This window comes from Equus przewalskii, chromosome 25, assembly GCF_037783145.1.
Source record: "Equus przewalskii isolate Varuska chromosome 25, EquPr2, whole genome shotgun sequence".
Lineage (NCBI taxonomy): Eukaryota > Metazoa > Chordata > Mammalia > Perissodactyla > Equidae > Equus > Equus przewalskii.
In genome coordinates this window covers 21,139,460-21,160,611 of record NC_091855.1, presented here as the reverse complement: position 1 = coordinate 21,160,611, position 21,152 = coordinate 21,139,460, and the positions used below count along the sequence as shown (strand labels likewise).

The 21,152-nt window shown below is 44.8% G+C and overlaps 1 protein-coding gene across 4 annotated transcripts in view; it reads right to left on the bottom strand.

The window, feature by feature from the left end:
- GPATCH2L (G-patch domain containing 2 like) overlaps positions 1-5,631 on the bottom strand; it is a 60,790-nt gene extending 55,159 nt beyond the window's left edge. For all 4 annotated transcript variants that reach the window (XM_070594142.1, XM_070594141.1, XM_070594144.1 and 1 more), the window contains exons 1-2: positions 5,475-5,631; positions 2,557-3,228 (exon numbers count right to left, since the gene is read on the bottom strand). In XM_070594142.1, the coding sequence (XP_070450243.1) occupies positions 2,557-3,218 (662 nt within the window). In that variant the 5' untranslated portion in view covers positions 3,219-3,228; positions 5,475-5,631. The remainder of the gene's footprint in view (positions 1-2,556; positions 3,229-5,474) is intronic.
- Positions 5,632-21,152: the final 15,521 nt, after the last annotated feature.

Below are 21,152 nucleotides of genomic sequence, written 5' to 3'. Positions count from 1 at the left end.
CACGTACTCTGACAGCCCTCAATGTCACTGACAAAAAGTAAAGCTCTACACCTTGATCTGTATGTGAACAAACTGGCACATCCAAGCAGATTTATGAAAGAGTAGCCAAGAGGATTTTTCAAAGCATTTTTTTAATGCAGAAAAAAGTAGGAAAATTTTGACAAGAATCAACTCAGCAAGACAATATATCCAAATCATAAACTATTATCTACTTAAACACACTCTAATGCTAGTCCTACTTATAAGGTGTGCTTAATAATTGAGGTCAGATTTTAGTTCCACTCTACTGTTCAGATGCTGAACATAATATGCAGTCAAAGACTAACAAGCAGATATATAGGAGGAAAAAAATACAAAGTACTTCTGTTTGTAACTACAGATGAATCAGTAAGTCAAGATGAATTCTCAACTCCTAAATAATTAGACCTAAAGAATTTTTCTCATATTCCATGCCTGCTGTCACTCCATCCATTATTCCCTCATAACTACCAGCACTTTGGCATCTACATTCCTGAAAGAACTCTGAAGTCATGGACCAGGGAGACAGCCCAAATTGGGGAAGCAGTTCTCCCCAACTTGAAAAGGGTAATTCATAAGAACTGCAGCCTACCTGAATGTGTCCAGGCTCTCAGATAACTAGAATGTGTTTTATCACCACCTGCCTGTAATGTGCAATAGATGTCCAGAATAAAGAGCAACCAGAAAGACTGAAGGGCCTCACTGCTAGATGACAGGCTCTGCTTTTGGAACCACACTCAGGCTGTTACCTTAGAGTAGACAGAGTTAACAGTCTTTCACATACACAATTATGTCATAGTTTAACAAGAAATTCTGGGGAAGAAACAGACACAAGCTATCATCTCAAAAAGCTATGATTAAAACCGCCATTCTCAACAGTAAGCTTACTGTCTGGTATGTATGCTCGATACTGAAACAAACTTGAACACCTCCACTGAGGGTTTCGGTATCGTGAAAGGCTACCAACTGACTAAGCATTTCTTGTTTGATGAAAAAGAGCATGATGAGGAAAAAAATCTCTATAATCCAAAATTACACATATAAATTGGGTAAATAGGCCTTAGAACATACATTAGAGAAAAATTAGGAAAGTGAAATTATAAGCCTACCTAGTTGTGCAGACTGACAAATATAAGGATGGTAAGAAAAATTTTAAAAGCTGGATTAAAAACTGCCCATGAAAGGTACAGGCATACAGACCTAAACAGCTTTTCCTGTTACTGACACAGCCTCAGCTCAGAGTTCTTAAAATTTATGTCTTTGTTTTTCAGACAAACTTCAGTAGAAGCAAAGTCCTTAGGAAGGTCATACATCCTACAGCTGTAAAAGTTAAGATGAGACAGAAAAGAGCCAGGGAAAAGGCAAACTCAAAGGGCAGCAAAACACGGTGGATAAGTCTGAGCTTTGGAATCGGGTTTGATTCCTAGTTTTGCCACTGGGTGACCGTGGGCAAAATATTTAAATGCTCTTGACCTCCATTTCCTCTTCTATAAAATACAAATAGTCATACCTACTATACAGTGGAGCTGCAAAAATTAAGTAAGAATATATGTTATGCACAATAGTATAGTGCCTGGCATACAGTTAGTGCTTAATAAATGCTAGCTAATATGAACAATAACAGAATACAATGGCTCTCAATCAGGAGTGCTCAATCCACTTGGCTTGCTATTATGAAGAGGGGTGGGAACAACGCAGAGATGCCAAATATCCTGCAAGGCATGGGACAGCCCCTCACCACAAAGAACCACCCCGTCTGAAACACCAACAGCATCTTCACTGACAGAAACAGACATCACACATCAATATTAATACTAATATTAAAGTATCAAGCTGCAGAGTACCAATGTTCCTAGGACTCTCTATCTGAGACATAAAAAATAGAGTCAACAAAAACTGCACTGACATTTTAAACACCACTCACTACAGACAAACTTCCCTGGCTCAGTGGCATCTGGTGTAAGACCAATGGGACTCAGTACCGTTACTTTCAAAGCCTACCGTGGATGTAGAAAACTTGAAGGTCAGCCATAAGCAATAAATCCAATACAGTCAAACTGCAAATAGCAGAGAACAAAACTATAGCCCACAAGTATCTAAAGCCACGATTCTTAACGGGTAAAGGGAGCTTACCAGGAACACTGACAAACTCCACATGCCTGGCACCAGCATCTCACACTCACACACACACACACACACACACAAGCCTCTGCTGAGACCCTGGTTCTAACAATATCCACATAGGGGCTACATGGCATAAACAGCAGTAAATTGTTTTTTAAATTATGCATTTGAGGTACACTTTTTAAATAACTTTTAGAAACAAATGTGTTTCTATTACATACGGCCTTCTTGACATAGGGAAACAGAAGCATGAATGTACTTTAAAAAGCTAGAAACACTAGCTGATTGGTTAGAGGGCTACCAAGTCAGTATTACACAGGCTGGTTTCAAAGAAAGTTGAACTCATCAAGACTGTGGATGTACTTTGGATAAAATTAGCCAGGAAAATCTCTGACTTAGTAAGGGAGATCTCACCATTCGGACATGTTCTCATCAGAGCCCTGTTTTTGTTCATCTGCTTCACACTCCATCCTTTCTTTCCTTCCCGTTTTGCTTAGGAAAGTCCTATTTTCTGCTGATTCACACAACCCGTGACCTGATGAGGTCCAGGGAGTATTCTCCTTCCAGCGGGACAGACGCTGCTTCTTAGCAGACTTGAACCTGCAGCCTCTCTCATAGCTCCAATCTGACACCTTGAGCTTCTGCTGAAGGCTGGCAGCCACTTCTGCCGTCACTCGCTTCACCTTCCGCCGGCGCCTGAGTGGTCGACAAGGTGCATTTTCAGTAAAGGAGTCAGATTCATGCCAAGAATGTTGCTTACTCTTAACAATGGCGTTGAGAGCTGGGTGCCGTTTGGCCACTGCTGTGTCATCAGAGTCACTAAAATTGGTGACCGGCGCCATTTCTCGACAGTCCTTAATGGCCTCATCCAGACTTGACTCGGAGGCCTCACTGTAGCAGCAGGCATGCTCTGCCAGGTGAGTGAAGTCCGAGCGGCGCTTCCGGCCCCTCCGCTTGCGGAGCTGCCGCCTCTGCTGCCGGGGGCTCAGTGCCATCTCCTCCCACAGCTCACCAAGCTTATTCTGCTCAGATGTCTGCTCCAAGGCTGAGGCTAAGTCATGTACCAGCTCATCCATGGGGCCACATCTGCCAAAAGGAAGTTCAAACAAAGAAAAAGAAAGCCTGAATAGGATCTGTTTAGAATAATTTTATAAAATAGATCATGGCACCGCAGAGGCCACCCTATCTATAGAAAATAAAGTCACCTTTCATCTGGCTACACTTAGACTCTGCTCCTACCAGCCATGCTCCCTTAAGCCACTAAAAATAGGTGTTTGGCCCTTGTTAAACGCCTGAAGTCAGTATGTTCTTAAGCGCAAAAACTCGAATGCTCACCAGATGACAAGTGGGATATCAGGAAAAACAAGCAAACTGAGGGGAATAAATCTTTCCCTTTTTCCCCAATTAAACTTGTCACTAAATTACCTGATGATGAGATAAACAAAAAAAAGAAAATGTTTCATCAGAGAGGAACAGAAAAACACACAACTTCAGAACCATGGATGAAGGACTATTCTATGGTCTGGGGTCACTCACAGGAATGCTTATGGCAGGGAACAGAAAGGCAACGTAATGACACACTTTAAGGGAGAATGCTTGCAGTTTTAGTGATCCAAGAATTTGCAGCGTCCCAGCTTTGTACTCTGAATGGAAAAAAGAGACTAAGTTTGCACTCATTCTGGTCTCACCTATCACCTAGAAGCCACCAGGTAAAGAACCTTATAGAGTATGTCATATACTTTTGAATAATTAGCAACTTCTATGCTCTTCTCGCCATCCTTCAGAAAATTAAGTGATCATTCTAATTATGTGCTTCAGTGCCAGACAATCACAGAAAAATGTGATATAAAGACTAAAATGACAGGGATGGGCTGGGCGGAGTCTTTAAGATTTCTAGCTAACTGTTTTCCAAAATCTCCTATTTTTCTATTCATTCTTGTCTAACCATCATTCTTCAGGGGTCACTTCAGAGGCAAACCTTCTAAGGGATGAAAGCAGTAGGAGCAATTTTCAAAATGCCCCTTTAAAGGGAAAGATCTAATATAATTTGCACAACATCTAATTACATACATATTAAATTAGCACTTTTTCCTCAGCCCTTGTTAAGCCCAAAGTATTTCAAGACCATAATTAGAGCTTAAAACTGCGTGTGGCGCCACTCTCAGACCGTATTTCCGTCCATGCAGTTTACATTTTGCAAAAGACTTTCTAAAACCTATTTTCATGCTGTCCCCATGCCAACGAACTCAAAGGCAGGAAAACATCCGTCTAGCTTATCTGCCACATCGGTGGCAGCTATGGGGACACCTAGTTCGAAAGCCACCACCCAAACAAAACTTCTCAAAGTGTCAAAAGCCACACACATAAAATGACCACATCCCTTTAAGCAATAAAACGTAGTTTAAAACTCCATGGCGGGGGTTTAGGAGACAACTGTCCCTAAGACCAAAATAGATAAGTGGGAGCAGCATGGCTCTCTCTCTTTCCCTACTAAAGAACTACTGCTTTAAAAACTCAAGTGGACCTGTACAAACTTTAACCTGGAACCAAGTTACCAAACAACCCGTAGTTGAATGCTTGTGCAGAATCCGTTCCTGCCTAAAAGGCTGCAATTCGAACAGGAGGTGACAGAAGAACCCCGGGACTTCCACACCTCTAGTTTCGGTGCACAGTCCGAGAGGACCCCGGGTCCAGGCAAGCACTCGGGGAGAAGAAAGGGTGGCTGAGTCACGCAAGGGGAGGAACGGAAACTAGCAGAAGTAAAAAGAGAGGCAGGCGCAGGGTCAGAGGGGAAGACAGGCTTGGGGTGGGAGTGGGGGTGGGGGTGGGGGTGGGGGTTGGGGTTGGGGTGGGGGTAGAAGGCAGGAGGCAACTTCTCCCTAGGGCTCACCAGGGGCAGGGTGTCAGCCCTTCCAGGGCGGAAACTGCCAAAATACCAGTCCTGGCCACCAAGCTCCCTCCGATCGGGGGTCGCAGCAAGGCCACAGACTGAGAAAAAGCGTATTTCGAAGGACTCTTCCCCCACGCCCCGGCCCGCCCCCGAGGACCAGGGCGACCACGGCTCGGGACACCAAGCCCTCACGCTGTCGCGCCCTCACGCTGTCGCCAGACAGAAGAAAGGAGAGGAGGCGACTGTCGCCCGGAGACGGCCCGACCCTCATTCCCCGAGATGGGGGCGATGGGCCCTGAAAAGCAAGGCCCTGCCACCTTCGCCCCTCCCGCCGGCCTCCGCGCCCCCACGGCACCCCTGCTGCCCGCCGCAGCCGGGAGCCCCGATCCCCGCTAACGCCGAGCCCCTGCACCCTAACCCTCCGCCCCCTCCGCCCTCTCACCGGCTGCCGCGGCCACCTCCAACGGCCTCCGCTTTCGGGGCCGAGTCTCCCCGCCGGGGTTTCCCTCTCTGACCTCATTTCCGGTCTGGGCCGGAGGGGTGGGGTGGTGGCGGAGTGGGAGGGGCTGGCTGCGCGAGAGGGCCCGCCCCGGCACGGCGCTTCCTGTCCTAGGCCACGCCCACTTCCGCCCCAGGGAGGGCGGGGCCGTGGAGAAGCCGCGAGGAGGGGCTGGGGGCGAGGAGGGGCTGGGGGGCGAGGAGGGGCGGCGGGTAGAAGCAGAACGGGCGCGGTTGGAGGTGCTCACGTAGGAAAGGACGTTCATCCCGCCTAGATGTGCTCATGTTCTTCGGGGATGTCAGGAAGCTGGGCCCTAGAGAGGGACATCGGCCTCGCCCTTGCTTGCTGACCTACTTTTACAAGGAGTGTGTGAAATTGGGGGGAAATAGATCCCTCCTCATCCTTAAGCGTGAGAGTTGGTACAACCTTTCGTGGGATAGCTTTGTAGTGAGTTACTCAGTTTTAAAAATACATATGCCTTGAGCAACAAAGCAAGTAAAGTACTATTGGATTATAACTCGAAGTATGAAAGTAATATCTGTTAGTCCATACTGCTATAAAGTAATGATATGAATATGATATAAATAAGTTAAATGGGGAAGAAGAGGTAAATCTCTGGTGCAGAATTCCAAATAATTTATGTAGATACTGCACCCTGAAGCATAACTCCTAGCTTTTTAAATGTGGGCTGTGCATAGTGACTTCCTTCCAAAGTACAGTATGGAAAGGGGAAAAAATAAGTAACTTTTTGGTGGAGAAACTAGACAAGCACTACCTCAGCCAGGTGATCAAGGTTAACATGAACAGTAATATATCATGTTGATACTATGTGGGCTAGATATGCTATGCTGAGAATGGCATTTTATCTTAATGGTACTTTCCTTCCAAAACCTGTAACTGCAGTTTAAATAGAAGAAAAAAAATCAGACAAACCCCAGTGAGGGACATTCTACAGAATGCAAGGAAAGTCTGAGAAACTGTCACAGCCAAGGGGAACCTAAGGAGACATGACAATTTAATGTAACATGATATCCTGGATGGGATACTGAAACAGAAAAAGGACATCAGTTAAAAACTAAAGAAATCTAGATAAAGTAAGGGCTTTCGTTAATAATAATGTCTCGGTACTGGTTCATTAATTGTGACAAATGTGCTATATTAATATAAGATGTTAATATGGAAAACTGGGTGTGATGTATATAGGAACTGTCGATAGACATTTCATAATTTTTCTGTAAACCTAAAACTATTGTAAAATAAAAAGTTTATTTTTAAACAGGCACATGCCTTATGACCCAGAAATTCTGACTCTAGGAATTTTATTCTAAGGAAAAATTGGAAATCGGCACAAAAATGTTAAATACAGATTAATTCATCTTTGCAGGATTGGGGGGGAGGGGGAGTGAGGAGACTAGAAAAGAGCCTGAAATCCTCCAACAGGAGTTAGTTATCCAAATTATGGTACATCTATGGATGGAATACCTAGCAGCCTTTTTAAATTGATGTGGAAGAATATTTAATGACATGAAAAGTCATCGATTTCTGATTGTGTACTTTTCTGAATGACTATCATACTCCAATAAAAATGGTGTATACTCTAAAAATGTAGAGTGTGGCTCTATTCATGTAAATAGGAAATTAAATCTATACTTGCTTAGGAATATAACCAGAATGATGTACTACACATCATCCAAAATAGTTCCATTATAAATGACTATATCTCTTATCCACTATTTTCATGGATTTTCATAATTTTCTACAGGTGAAACTTATTGTGCAAAGAATTAAGAGAGGAGACTGACGTTTTGAGCCAGCGTGACTAAGGGAGTGATCAATGCCATTGCACAGCTAGAAAAGCAAAGAAGAGAAACAGATTTGGTGGGAAATGATTAATTCCATTTTGGACACACTGAATTTGTGATTTCCACAGGACAGAAAGATAAAAATGTTCAAAAGGTGCCCACAGCCATCAGTCCTCTTTTCTGCTTAAGTGAAGATGTCTCCCAGAAATCATAGGATCTCCCATGGTGTCGAGTTGCCTCCGTCATCACCTAAAGCTCCAAAATTTCTAGCTTTTATTTTCAGCTTTCTGCTATCTCCACCTGTTTGCTCCACCAGCATCTCCAGTTTAAGTTGTCAAAGCAAAGCTTGGTTTCTTCCATAGTCCCTGTCAAATCTGCCGCTTTTCCACTGTTCCCTGTTTGGGAAATGTTTACCATGATCATGTAGTCACTCTGGTGAGAAACTTCAAAGTTATTTTTAGGTCCTGCTTTTTTCTTATATCCCTTCATCTAGTTAAATGCCAAGCTTCATGGATTCTACTTTTACAGTATTCTTGCACTCACCCTCCCTCTTGCTTTCTCTCTGCCGTTCGCCTGGGTAGGCAACCACTCTTCTGGATGGTGCAGCAGCCTCTTTACTGGTCTTCCCACTTCTAATCTCTCCCCAAACAAGTCATTCTCTACACTGGCGCCACGGTGAGAGTCCTGAAACAAAGTTTCAGTTCACCCATCTTTCACTACCTTCCGCATCGTGCTGGAGCACCCCAGACCACTTGTTATTTCTTGAACCACCCCCTGGGATTTAGGATGATTTAAAGGCTCAATGCCAATGTCTTCTCCATGAAGCCTTCACCTTGCTCACCTACTCTCCTGGGCTCTCAGCACTTGACAGTATCTTTATTACAACATTTTCTTCATTCAACCTTGAATTAGAGCCAATTATGTGCAAGTTTGCCTCCCCAACTAAGTTTGTCATTCAACAAATATTTACTGAGCGCCGAGACGTGCCTGGCCCTATGCTAAGCTCTGGAGATGCAGCTGTGTGACCAATGAAGCCTACTCCACTGCCCCACAGCTCCCGTCCAGCCATTGTGTTCCCACCAGTACCTAGCACAGTGCTTTGCACATGGTAGGTGCTGAGTAACTACTGTCAATTGAAAAAACAGACACTTGTTTACAAAATGCTAGGACAGGAAATTAGAAGTGATTGTCTCAATCTTAGCAGAAAAGTTAAATGAAAGCTCCACCTTCAGGTGATGGTGTTAATCAGGGGCATGACCACCCAAAGAAAGAAGGTAGAAGGAGAAGCCAGTGGGGGATGAAGAGGACAGCTCAAAAGGAACAGAGAGCATTTGAAGGGAACCCAATGTATAGAAGCCAGAAAAGGGAGAAATTTAAGAAAAAGAGGATCAAAAGGGAAATTGGGGAGGAACAGTTCTAAGGAAATGCCATCACACTTGGTGAGTGAAGAAGTCACTGATGATAGGGAGTTTTGCACAGACTGCGAGCAGTTAACAGTGGAGGTGGAAGGGAAGCCAAGGGTGAAGCTCCATAACTGACTGGCTGTGTCTAGAGCTACCTGCTGAACTTTGAGCCCTTGCTTTCTCATCAATGAAATGGAGAAAATAATAGAATGTACCATATCCTGGCTGGTGATTAAATGAAGTGATGAATGCAAAGCATTTAGCATAGAGCCCAATACAAATTAAGTGCTCCAAAAACTTAGTAGTTACTGAGAAGAGGATGAGCATCTAGTCAACAAGTTTCCCTCGATTGACCATTATTAGCATGAAACTGTTAGTTGAATAAGGAAATCACTAGCTGAAAAGATCCACACATAGGAAGAAATAGTAGGTTTCTCTATCCTTTGTCCTCCCACAAAAACAAAACAAAACACACACACACAAAGCACCTCTGCTGTTGATTCATTAGATTCCCTGCAGTTATAGTAAACCGAGAGTCCTCACCATGGCTGGCACAGCCTGAGATCTGACCCCTGCTCCCTCTCGGCTTCATCCTGACCCTCTTGTCCATGCTTATAGTATCAGCCCACCAAGCTCTCTCTCCTTGCATCCCTCAGGGCCTTGGCATATGCACTCCTGCAACCAAGAATACCTATCTACAGGGCTTTGCAGGCAGAGGTGGGGGGATCGCCTCATCTTTGAAGTCTTAGCTACAATGTCACCTTCACAGAGAGGTCTTTCCTAACAAAATCTGAAGGAATCCTCCTCCTCTTGCCGTTTTCTATATTGTCATCTTCTTTTTTTTCCTTATGGCCTGTATCATAATCCAATGTAAACTTGTTTACTTGATGTATACTTGTTTACATTCTGTCACCTCCCAATAGAATGTAAATATCATAAGAACAGGGACATTGTCTTTCTTTTTGCCTTTGTGTCCCCCTCGCACCTAGAACAGTCTGAAGAAGGCATCTAAACCTTTGATGTAGGGGTGAATTCCTCATCCTCTCATCCCCACAATTCTTTTCCATTTCCCCTTTTCCTTGCTGAGATCTTCTGTAAACAGATCCAAGACATTCTGGAATCTTTCCAGAAGTTTTTTCCAACAGCCACTTCAGAGATGTTACTAATAGAAGCAATGTCCACCAAGGAGGGCAGGAAGTGTCAGCATTTACTTGAAAAATGAGTGACTGAATGACTTGCCCTCCTGCCTGGCCCCAGCACTCCTGGTGCCTTCTCCTTGGAAATTATAGGAAACCTTCAAGGAGGCTGGGGTTGGGGTGGGGAGTAGATGGCAACCACTCCTTGGCAGCAGTGGTAACAAACAGAACTGCTATGGAGCATACCAGGTGAGGGGACAGTGAGAGAGGCTGTGCTGTGTCCAGAGCAGGCAGCCACAGGGCAGCAGATGGCAGCTGGCAGAGGTTTGCCAAATTCCTCCTATGCCACGCCTCTCAGACTCTCTCATGTACCCTCCTCAACTATAGAATTTTGGGGGTTTGTTGAGGCAATACTTATTGAAGGCTAAATATGGGCCAGGCGCCGTGCCAAAGACTTTAAATTGACTGTTTCATTGAATCCTCTCAATAACCATTTTGACACAGGTGTTTGTATTAGTTTCCTATGGCTGCTATAACAAATTGTTGCAAACTTAGTGGCTTAAAACAGCACACCCACATAGATAATCCAGGACAATCATCCTATCTCAAGGTTCTTAACTTTAATCACATCTGCAAAGTCCCTTTTGCCATGTGAGGTAATATATTCACAGATTCCAGAGGGCCATTATTCTGTCAACCACAGTGTCATATTATCCCCATTTTATAGTTGAGGAAACTGAAACTTTGAGAGGGTAATAAGCTTGCCTAAATCCACACGGCTAGAAAATGAGAGAGCCAGGACCAAAATCCAGCTCTATCTGACTCCAAAGCTCGGGCCATTTATCTCTAAGCTGTATTCATCTATTCCTAGCCCCTTCCTTTCTCGCTGTCTACTACTGTAGAGGATGCCATTGGCTGACCTACCAGACAGCTCTTTTCCTTCTTTCTAACAGAGCCTTCCCCTGCATACTAGTCTGCTTGGGCTGCCACAACAGAATCCCATAGACTGGGGGGCTTAAACAACGGAAATTTATTTTCTCATAGTTCTGGAGGCTGGAAGTCCAAGATCAAGGGGCCATCAGGGTTGGTCTCCTTGGAGGCCTCTCTCCTTGGCTTTTGGATGGCTACCCTCTTGCTGCCTCTTCATACGGTCTTTCCTCTCTGTGTACCCCTGGTGTCTCTCTGAGTCCAAATGTCCTTTTCTTATAAGGGCACTGGCCACATTGGATTACAGCCCACCCTAACAGCCTCATTTTAACTTATTCACCTCTAAAGTCCCTATCTCCAAATACAGTCACATTTGGAGGTACTGGGGTTAGGGCTTCTACTTATGAATTTGGAGGGAGGCACAATTCAGCCCACAGCACCCCACTAATCATGTGCTCAGAGAATGCTGACCCCACTCCTGTCTCAAGGAGTGCCCAATCCCATTCCCCATGAGGATTGTTTCAGGAGCGGGCACATGACCCAATATTGAGCAATGAGACATGTTGGGGACACCTTCTGAGACAATTTTCTACTCTTACAGAGAATCATAGGAAGAGATCGTGTCTCTTCTTTTTCTGGAAATTGTTATGTCTGGATGTGACATCTAGAATTGTCACGATTTTCTTGTTAACATCCTAAAGATGAAGCCAATGCTGAGGACAGCAAAACGGAGAGATGAGAAGAATCTGGATCTCAGATGACTCTGTTGAGCCCTGCATCAACCGACCCTGAAAGATCTATTCCAGAACCTATGTGTTCTGGTATGTGATACACCAAATGTCCTTATTGTCTAAGCAACTTTGAGTTGTGGTTTTCTGTTATTTGCAGCAAGAGCATCCTAGCTTTTATACCTGCCCATCATTCAGGCCACCCTCCCGTATCTACCACCATCTTCTTGCCCACTATCAGGACCAAAAGGTGCTCTGCCACTTAACGCTGGTAAAACCTGCAGCTCTTCTACTCACGTCGTCCCTCTTGCCATCCCTTTACAGATATGGCAGTGAAACGTGTACCCAACCTTCTACCCTTATGTGTGTTAAAATTGTTTGGCACAATTGTGTTTGAAAGGCTCACACAAGATGCAGGACCATCTGGGCAGGTAATGAGGAGCTGAAGTACCCAGGCACAGATTACTCACCCTCTATGCTTGGCTGAGTTTGTTCTTACAGGAAGGCATTGCAAGTAGAGAAAAACAAGAAACTGGAGTGCTCAGAAAGCTGGGCCAAGACTGTTTAAGCTGCATCTCGTTGGGCAGCATGGAGAAATGTGATACAAGGGCAGCTCAAACTGACTTTGTGGAGGAGCCAGAAAGGGAAATTAGAATTTATGGAGCGCAATGTGCCAAGAAATGTGTAGAAGATTGAGTTAGATGATAAAATAATAGTGGTTACATCCACTGAGCACTCAGTAGGTGCGAGACACTGTTCTAAATATTAACATGGACTAACTCAAGAATCCTCACAGAAACCCTGTGAAGTGAGTACCATTATTATCTCCATTTTACAGATGAGAAAACTAAGGCACAGAGAGATTAAGTAGCTTGCCCAAGGCTACACAACTGGTAAGTGTATAAGCAGGCAGAGTGACTCTAGAAGCTATGCACTTAACTACTAAATTACAATGCCTCTAAAATGAATGCGCATTACATGGCACATAGCAACACATACACATATATATGATATATATTAATTGTTAGGCATATGTTGATTATACAAAGAGATTTGTACCTCCATTATTTATTGATGAAATCATTCAATTAATCCTCAAAATAACTCTTTAATGTAAGTGCTATTGTCCTGACTTATACAGATGAGGAAACTGAAGCTCAGAGAGGTTGAACAGGGTCACACATTGTGTGTGTGAAGCAACTGTGATTGGAACTAGGTGTCTGACTCCAAAGGGTGCTCTTTTTATTATACTCGTCCCCCTTTGGGAAATATTTGGCAGGTGTTGCCCGCACTGACATTCATCCATTGGATCAGGATATATTTAGTGAGTGCCTACCATGTCCTAGATACTCAAGATGCACCAGGAACAAAAGAGACAAGAGTCCCTGCCTTCAGGATTCTTCCCTTTCAGGGGAGGAACACAAACAATAGATGAACTGCCAGGTGCTGGAAATGCTATGAAGAATAACAAAGCAGGACATGGGGAAGGGAAATGCTGGACGTGGGGGCTTGCTGCTGTTTTGATAGGTCTCTCTGATAAGGGTCCATCCGAACACATACCTCAAAGAAAGGAGGGAGTGTGCCATTCAGCCCTCTAGGGGACGAACATTCCAGGCAGCGGGAACAGTCAGGGCAAGGGCCAGGAAGTGTTGTGTTAGCTTCCTAGGGCTACTGTAACAAAGAACCAAAAACTAGGTGGCTTTAAGCAGCAGAAATTTATTGTCTCACAGTTCTGGAAGCTAGAGGTCCAAAATCAAAGTGTCAGCAGGGTCATGCTCCCTCCAAAGGCTCTAGGGAAGGACCCTTCCTTGTCTCCTCCTAGATTCTTGGGCGTCTTGGCGTTCCGCGGCTTGTAGATCCATCACTCCCATGTCTGCCTCCATCTTCCTGTGGTGGTCTTCCCTCTGTGTGTGGCTGTCTCTGTGTCTCTTCTCCTCTTCTTGTAAGGATGCTAGCCATTGGATTAGGGGCCTCCCTCATCCAGTGTGACCTCATCTTAACTTGATTACATCTGCAAAGACTCTCTTTCCAAACAAGTTTACAATCACAAGTCCTGGGGGTTAGGACTTGAACATATCATTTTGGAGGACACATGAAAGATTGGGGTCATTAATATCATCACCTTACCATAGTCCTCCCTCTAGGCACAATTATTCATGTGCCTCCCACATGCAAAATAATTCCACTCCATCCCAGGATATCCAAAAGTCTTATCCAACCACAGCATCAGACTGAGAGTCTAGGATGTTCTGATCCACATCAGGACCAAATGCACCTCCCTAAATGCAGCTCCTCTTGATCCAGAGATTTATTAATTAAAAGGATTGGCTCTGGTCTGGCTGGTCTGGTGTGGTGGTAGGAACCAGAGTTGTTTAGAATATTTACATTTAATATGATTATTGATATGGTTAGTTTATTAGCTTAGGCTGTCATAACAAAGTGTCACAAATTGGGTGGCTTAAATAACAGAAATTTATTTTCTCACAAGTCTGGAGACTTGAAGTCCAAGATCAACGTGTCAGCAGGTTTCGTTTCTTCTGAGCCCTCTCACCTTGGCTTGTAGATGGCTCTCTTGTCTCTCTGTCTTCACATTGTCTTCCCTCTCATGTGTGACTGTGTCCCAAATTCCTCTTCTTATAGGACATCTGTCATATTGGATTAGAGGCCACACTAGCAATCTCATTTTAACTTAATTATCTCTTTAAAGAGCCTATCACCAAATAGTCACATCCTAAAGTACTGGGAGTAGGGAAATCAACATATGAATTCAGAGGGGATACAATGCAGCCCCTAACAGTTAGGTTTGACTCTATCCTCACGCTATTTATTTTCTATTTATCCCATCTGTCCTTTGTTACTTTTTCTCTCTTTTTCTTCCTTCTTTTGGATTGAGTGTTTTTCATTATTTCATTTTATCGCCTTTGTTAGCTTATTAGCTATCTTCCTGTTTTATATTTTCAGTGGTTGCTTTAGGGTTTATTATATACATCTTTAACTTATCTGAATCTGCCTTCAAGTAACATCATAACACTTTATGCCTAGTGTAAAAAGATACAACAGTATCCTTCCATTTCCTCTCTCCCAGCCTTTGTGTTGTTGTTGTCATACATTTTACTTCTACATATGGCAGAAATCTCACGATACCATGTTATTTGTTTGCCTTAAACAGTCATCATTTGAAGAGATTTTTAAAATAAGAAAAAAGTTATAGTTTCATAAATAACATTTTTGGTGCTTTTCATCCTTTTGTGTAGATCCAGATTGCTTCATGGTATAATTTTCCTTCTCCCTAAAGTATTTTATTTAACATTTCTTGTAGTTCTGATATGTTGGTGATGATTCCTTCAGGTTTGTTTGAAAAAACATATTGTCTTCATTTTTGAAAGATATTTTGCTGGGTACAGAATCCTAGGTTGATGGTGTATTTCTTTTAATACTTTAAAGATATTGCTCCACTGTCTTCTGCCTCACATTATTTCTGAGATAAAGTTGGCTGCCATTCTTATGTTTTTTCCTCCATGCACGACACGTCTTTATACAGTTGCTGCTGTTAAGATTTTCTTTTTATCACTAGTTTTAAGCAATTTGATTATGATATGCCTTAATGTCATGATCATCATGTTTCTTGTCTTTGGGATTCATTGAGCTTCTTGAACCTGTGGGTTTATAATTTTCACTGAATTTGGAAATTTTTCAGCTATAATTTCTTCAAATATTTTCCTCATCTCTACTTCTGGGACTCTAATTACACATATTTTAGGTTGCTTTAAGTGGTTCTTTTGTTCTTTCTTTTTTTATTTTGTGTTTCTTCTTTTTATCCTTCTCCTCCTCCTCCTTCTGGTTTTCCTTTTCCTCTCTGTGTGTTTTATTTTGGATAGTTTATATTGCAATGTCTTCAAAGTCATAAGCTTTTCTTCTGCTGTATCTAATCTGCTGTTAATCTAACCCAAGTTTGTTTGTTTGTTTGTTTTTGAGGAAGATTAGCCCTGAGCTAACATCTGCCGTCAATCCTCCTCTTTTTGCTGAAGAAGATTGGCCCTGAGCTCACATTCGTGCCCATCTTCCTCTACTTTATATGTAGATGCCTGCCACAGCATGGCTTGACAAGTGGTGCATAGGTCCAAACCCCGGATCTGAACCAGCGAACCCTGGGCAGCCAAAGTGGAACCTGTGAACTTAACTGCTGCACCACCAGGCTGGCCCCTCACCCAAGACATTTTTTATCTCAGACATCGTATTTTTATAGAAGTTTGAATTAGGGCTTTATTAAAAAAAACTTCCATATCTCTCCTTGATATGCTTATGTTTTTCTCTACTTTGTTAAACACATGAAATATAGTTATAAAAGCTATAAATGTCCTTGTCTAACAGTTCTGTCATTATGCAGAATTACATCTTTGTAATTGTGGGTCTGTTTTCATTGACTGATTGGTTTTTCTTTACATTGTGTTTGGATTTTCCTGCTTCTTTATGTTTGGTAATTTTTATTATTTTCCAGACATTACTAATTTTACTTTATGAGGTATTGGAAATTTTTGTGTTCCTTTAATTATTTAAGGTGAGAGAGTAAATACAGTCCCTATTACTCCATTAATGCCAGAAGAAGCCCCAGGCCTTGTATTACATTGAGAATCTTTTACTGGCTAGGGAGACTGGAGATAAGGAACAGTCTTATTTTCCAATCCAGCAAGTTCTGTGCCCTTTATGTTCCCTCTAAATGCTCTTGACAAACTGTTTCCCTTATTTAGCTCATCTCCTTCTCGTAGTACCTTATCACATTCAGTTAGTAAGAGCCAACTGATTCTTTCAACATTCTACCTGGAAATATCATTACTCAAATCCATAAGTTCATTAAGTACTTTTTCTGCCTTCCAAATTATCTCAGACAACAGTTATACTGATTGTTTCACCATACAGGTCACCTTTTTTCCAATCTGCTGTGGCAGTTTCTTTATCATCTTTTCTGGCCTCCACTTGCTTTCCAATCCCAAAGCCATTGCTATGTATCTTAGGGTTGGGTTTTGTTTTGTTTTTGGCAGCATCAGACTTCTAGGCACCAATTTGTGTCTCGGTTAGCTATTTCACAATAATGCTGCATAACAGGTCACTCCAACATTTAGTTGCTGAAAACAGCATCCATTTATTATTTCTCACAAGTCCGTTGGCTGGCTGGAAAGTTCGGCCCATCTGGGCTAGAAGTGGCACATCTTGGCTGGGCTTGCTCTTGTATCTGTAGTCAACTGGAAGCTGGCTATTCTAGTATATTCTTGTCTGGGACAAATTGGCTTTCCTCCACATGTCTGCCACATGCCTCCAGCAGGCTGGCAGTCATGTTCTCATGACCAGAGGCTGGATCTAGTATGTCCTCATAACTGTGGTAGTATTCTGAGAGATACATACAGAGGCACACATTCTAAGATAGAAACACACAGCATTCTTTCATGCCTTTGCTTGAATCAAGCTTATAACTGACCCACTGGTCAAAGCTAGTGATGTGCCAAGCCCAGATCAGTGTGGAGAGGCACTAACAAAGGGTATAGATACAGTGAGGCATGAAAAACCAGGGGCAGTAATACAATCAGTCTATCCTACCCTATAAAGTAGGTATTGGTATTATTATCATCGTCTCCATTTTACAGATAGGAAACTGAGGCACAGGGAGGTCTAGTAACTTCTCTGTTAAGTTCAGGTCTCAGCTAATGTGTGGTGGAATTTGGCTTTGAATCCAGGTGATTTGGCTGTGGAGTCCCTGTGCACAACGCTGTGCTGCCCTCTGGAATAGGCCCAGGGCATTCTGGGAGCCTATAACCCATCTGGATAATGGGTCATCCAGCCTTCTCCTGGGCCTTCCAAGGACAGCAGGCTCATCCCTCCCTGGCTCAGCCACTCCTCCAAATATCGGCCAGAAGCCACAGACCTCCACCATCCGGCTGCCAGCGGTCAGAGGGGCAGGCCCCTACCCGTCCCTATTTCCCAGCCTCCCATGCCTAGGGCCGCACCGTGAAGTCTTTCAGGGGTTAAAGGCAGGGAAGAGAGAAACAAAAGAAGGAATAAAGTCAAGAAATGTGCCATGAAGCTTCTTGCAGCGCAAAGCAGAGAAAGTCATTTCCAACTTCTTTCATCTCCTAGATGAAGCCACTAAATAAAGGGGCAAAGCGGCGAACACAAGGGCTTTTAATCTGTCTCATCTCCTTCATAATAACTGCAAATTTTCTCTGGGCCCCTGGGAGTGAGCCTCTTCCCTCCGCTCGGCCTTATCTCCCCCTCCACCTTTCGCGGGCGCCGCGCCGCCCCCCGCGCGCGCTGCCCGGGCCGTCCCGGCGAGGCCTGGGGGAGCCGGCGCCCCCCGCCGCATTGTTCCGGCCGGCCCGGGGCTGGGAGGAGGGAGGAAGGCCGGGCAAAGCCGAGCGGGCTCGCCGCGGCTTCATTAACAGCGGCCTTTGAGCGGCGCGCATATCAGAGCGAGGCCTTTTCAGAGGCGCTAATTAGCAATTTGGAGCCTTTCCCCCTCTGGAGAGGCGCCTTCAATCTAACAAGTGGGAACAGCGCTGCGCTCCCTTTTTTTCTTGCCCTTAATATTTATTGTTTTCCGTCTCTCCCTCTCCTTCTTTTCCCCCTCCCAACCGGCCGCATTGTCCAGCTCACCGCCACCAGATAAGGCCTGTGGGGGGTGGGGGGAGGGGCTGCATCGTTAATCACTCTTTTAATTCTCTGCTAATGATAACTTTCTCGCGCTGAGAGAAGTTCATCTTTCCTGGATGGGGAGAGAAAGGGGAGAATTGGGACTGAGTAGGGCTGGCGAGAACACGAAAGGGTGGAGATGACAGAAGGGGACTTCTCTAAGCCCTCCGCCGCTCCCCCCCACCCCCCCCACCCCCGCCCCCAACTCCCCAACTTTCCCGCCTGACCTGCTGGCACTACCTCTAGATACTCTCATTCTTCTGGCGTCCTCTGCCCAGCAGCGACCTTTCCCAACCTCCAGAAATTCAACTTCCTCTTCAAACAAAATTCAGCTCAGATGCCACCTCCTCTGTGAAGCCAACCCTGATTGTCCCCTCCTGCCTAAATTTCTCTCCCTCCTCCTTCTGAAATTCCACAGCAGTGCACACACACTCTTGTGCTGAATTATGCCCACATTATGGTTGTTTTCAACTCAAGGGTAGAGACCACCAAGTCTTTAAAATGTCCATATTCTCCATAGGCCCAGTTTACAGTAAATGTTGTTGAATGAATGGGTCAACAATTTCCTGACTGCCACAGGAGTATAGGCTTTTTTTTTTTTTTACTTCTTTACCAACCATGTAAATAACACTTACTACCTACAGGTACTATTCTAAGTACTTATTAATATTCACTCATTTAATCCCTATAACAACCCTATAGGGTAGGTATGATCCCCATTTTACAGATGAGAAAACCAAGGCACAGAGAGGTTAAGTAACTTGCCTACTGTCACAGAGCTATTAAGCAGCAGGGCTGGGATTCAAACCCAGGACGGCTGGTTCCAGAGTCTGCGTTCATAAAACCATTTTGCTCAGATATAATTTTAGCTTCCACGAACGCCCCTGCCTCTCTACTCAGATGAAGGAACGGGCTGGGAGGAAGGCCCAAGCCAAAAGTCCAGGCAGGCACAGAAGGGATGTTAAAGGTGGCAGACAAGCCGGGCCCTCACCTGGAAAGCCCACACAACGGCCAGACCTGACTCCTGGTGTTTGGCGTTTGGCCACAAAGTCAGCGCTATCAGTAAGTAGTAGCCTAAGGCCTGGGCCCCTGGACCACAGCCGTGACCCTGTGGCTAGACCAGGTGAGCCACTCCACTCACTGAGGCGGCAAGAGCAAAATTCCCAAGAAACTCTGGATTCCACCGCACAGAAGTGAGTCAAGCGGAGTGCCCTGGAGAGGGAGGGAGGGCAAGAGAGCCCTGAAAATCCCCTCCGAATTATAAACATATCCTCTTTAAGTACATTTCTAAGGATAACATTTGTATTACTCTGTCCTGTGCCTGCAGATAGGGCCGTGCGTATCTCCTCCATCTCCCTCCTTTCTCTCTGCTCTGCTGGGAGCGGTCCCTATCTGAAGCAATGCTGGCAATCCGCTTCCCTGCGATTGTTTCGATCGAGGGGAAAAATTAATTTCTGCCTATCGTTAATTGAGAGAATTGTGTGGAGGGCGAGGGAAGGGGAGGGGGGAGGAGAGGATGGAAGAAGGCGGAGGGGAGCAATCGTGTTATTAACCGTGTCCCTTTCATAAGCAAATATTCTGATTGCCATCAGTGAGATGAGAGGCTCATTAATGCAGGAAGCAGAGAGGTGATTAGAGAACTTTCAAGAGCTATTGAGCTAAGAGGGAGCGAGGGTCAGAGGGATCTGGAGGCCGAGGGAATTTAGGGAGGACTGGGCTGGGGGGAATGCCGCTGGCCTCTTAGATGGGCTTTCCTGCTCTTCTGCCCCCTGGCCCCTCTCCCCAGTACCCGCTTCCAAATAGTCTCCAAGGCCATCAGCTAGAGTTGGGAACAATGCAAAAAAGTGAGTGAAAACTTCACAAAAGTCACATCTTCCCTGAAGACTGCATCCACCCTGATGCTAACCCGGTAGAGTGCAGGTCAAATTTTCTAGCCCCCAAACAAGATTTCTCTAATAGCACATGCTTTTAAAATTATGTCGTTGTCCTTACAAGATTGTCTCTACTCTCTGACTTGCCGGTCCCCACTAGTTCCTGTTTATCCCCTCCATCCTGCCTCACTTGTTTATGTCCCTGCCTGGTCTGTGACGTCGTCTGTGTATGCAGCCCCTGCTCAGGCTGGGGCTGCAGAGCTGAGAACTGCTGGAGGTTTAGGAGTTGGGGATTACAAATGAGGTGATGGTGGGAGGAGGTGAGCATGTGGGATGATGGCAGGAGTAGAGGCTATTGATGCCACCTCACATCCTCCCGGCCCACCTCTGATTTCAGCCATAGCTGTGCTGGTCAGGTCCATGTGAACCCGTCCCATCCAAACCATTCTGGAGCAGGAGCCTCACATTTCACTCCAGTTTTCTGCCCTAGGGACTTCTCTAAGAAGAAGTTGCTCAGCAGTACCACTCACCCATGCACAAGCATGGTGGAGAAGGATGGGAAGCTTTATACCCCCAGGAGCAATCCTTACCCAATGGAAGATAGGAACTGTGAATAAATACCTCAGGCTTCCCAGGAGGATAATTCTGGGAAGCATTCTGTCCCCAGCTCAGAGGGCCTGGCAGAGTTGGACCTCACTGCCTATAGCAGCTGTCTCCATAACACACTCTTTTGTTGGCTTTTCCTCCTTATGGCACTCACTTTCTCCACCCCTCACTGCTGCCTCCTGGCATCATCTCTCAAACTATCTGTACCCAAGTCTTCCCAAGCTCTGCTTTCAGGGGCACACAAACTAAGATAGTGGCCATATGTGTCCCCAACACAAAGGGCAGGAGACAGTCACCAGGGAGAACTGGCAAGTGCTGCATCAGAGAATGGGTCCATGTGGCTCTGGGCAGCAGTGGTGTTAGAGACAAGGGCAGGTGCAAGACCAGAGAGCTAAGACCAGTAGCCAGGGAGGACATGGAAGCTATGGTTTGAGGGCAGGTGCTGAGACAAAGCAACATGGGAGCCA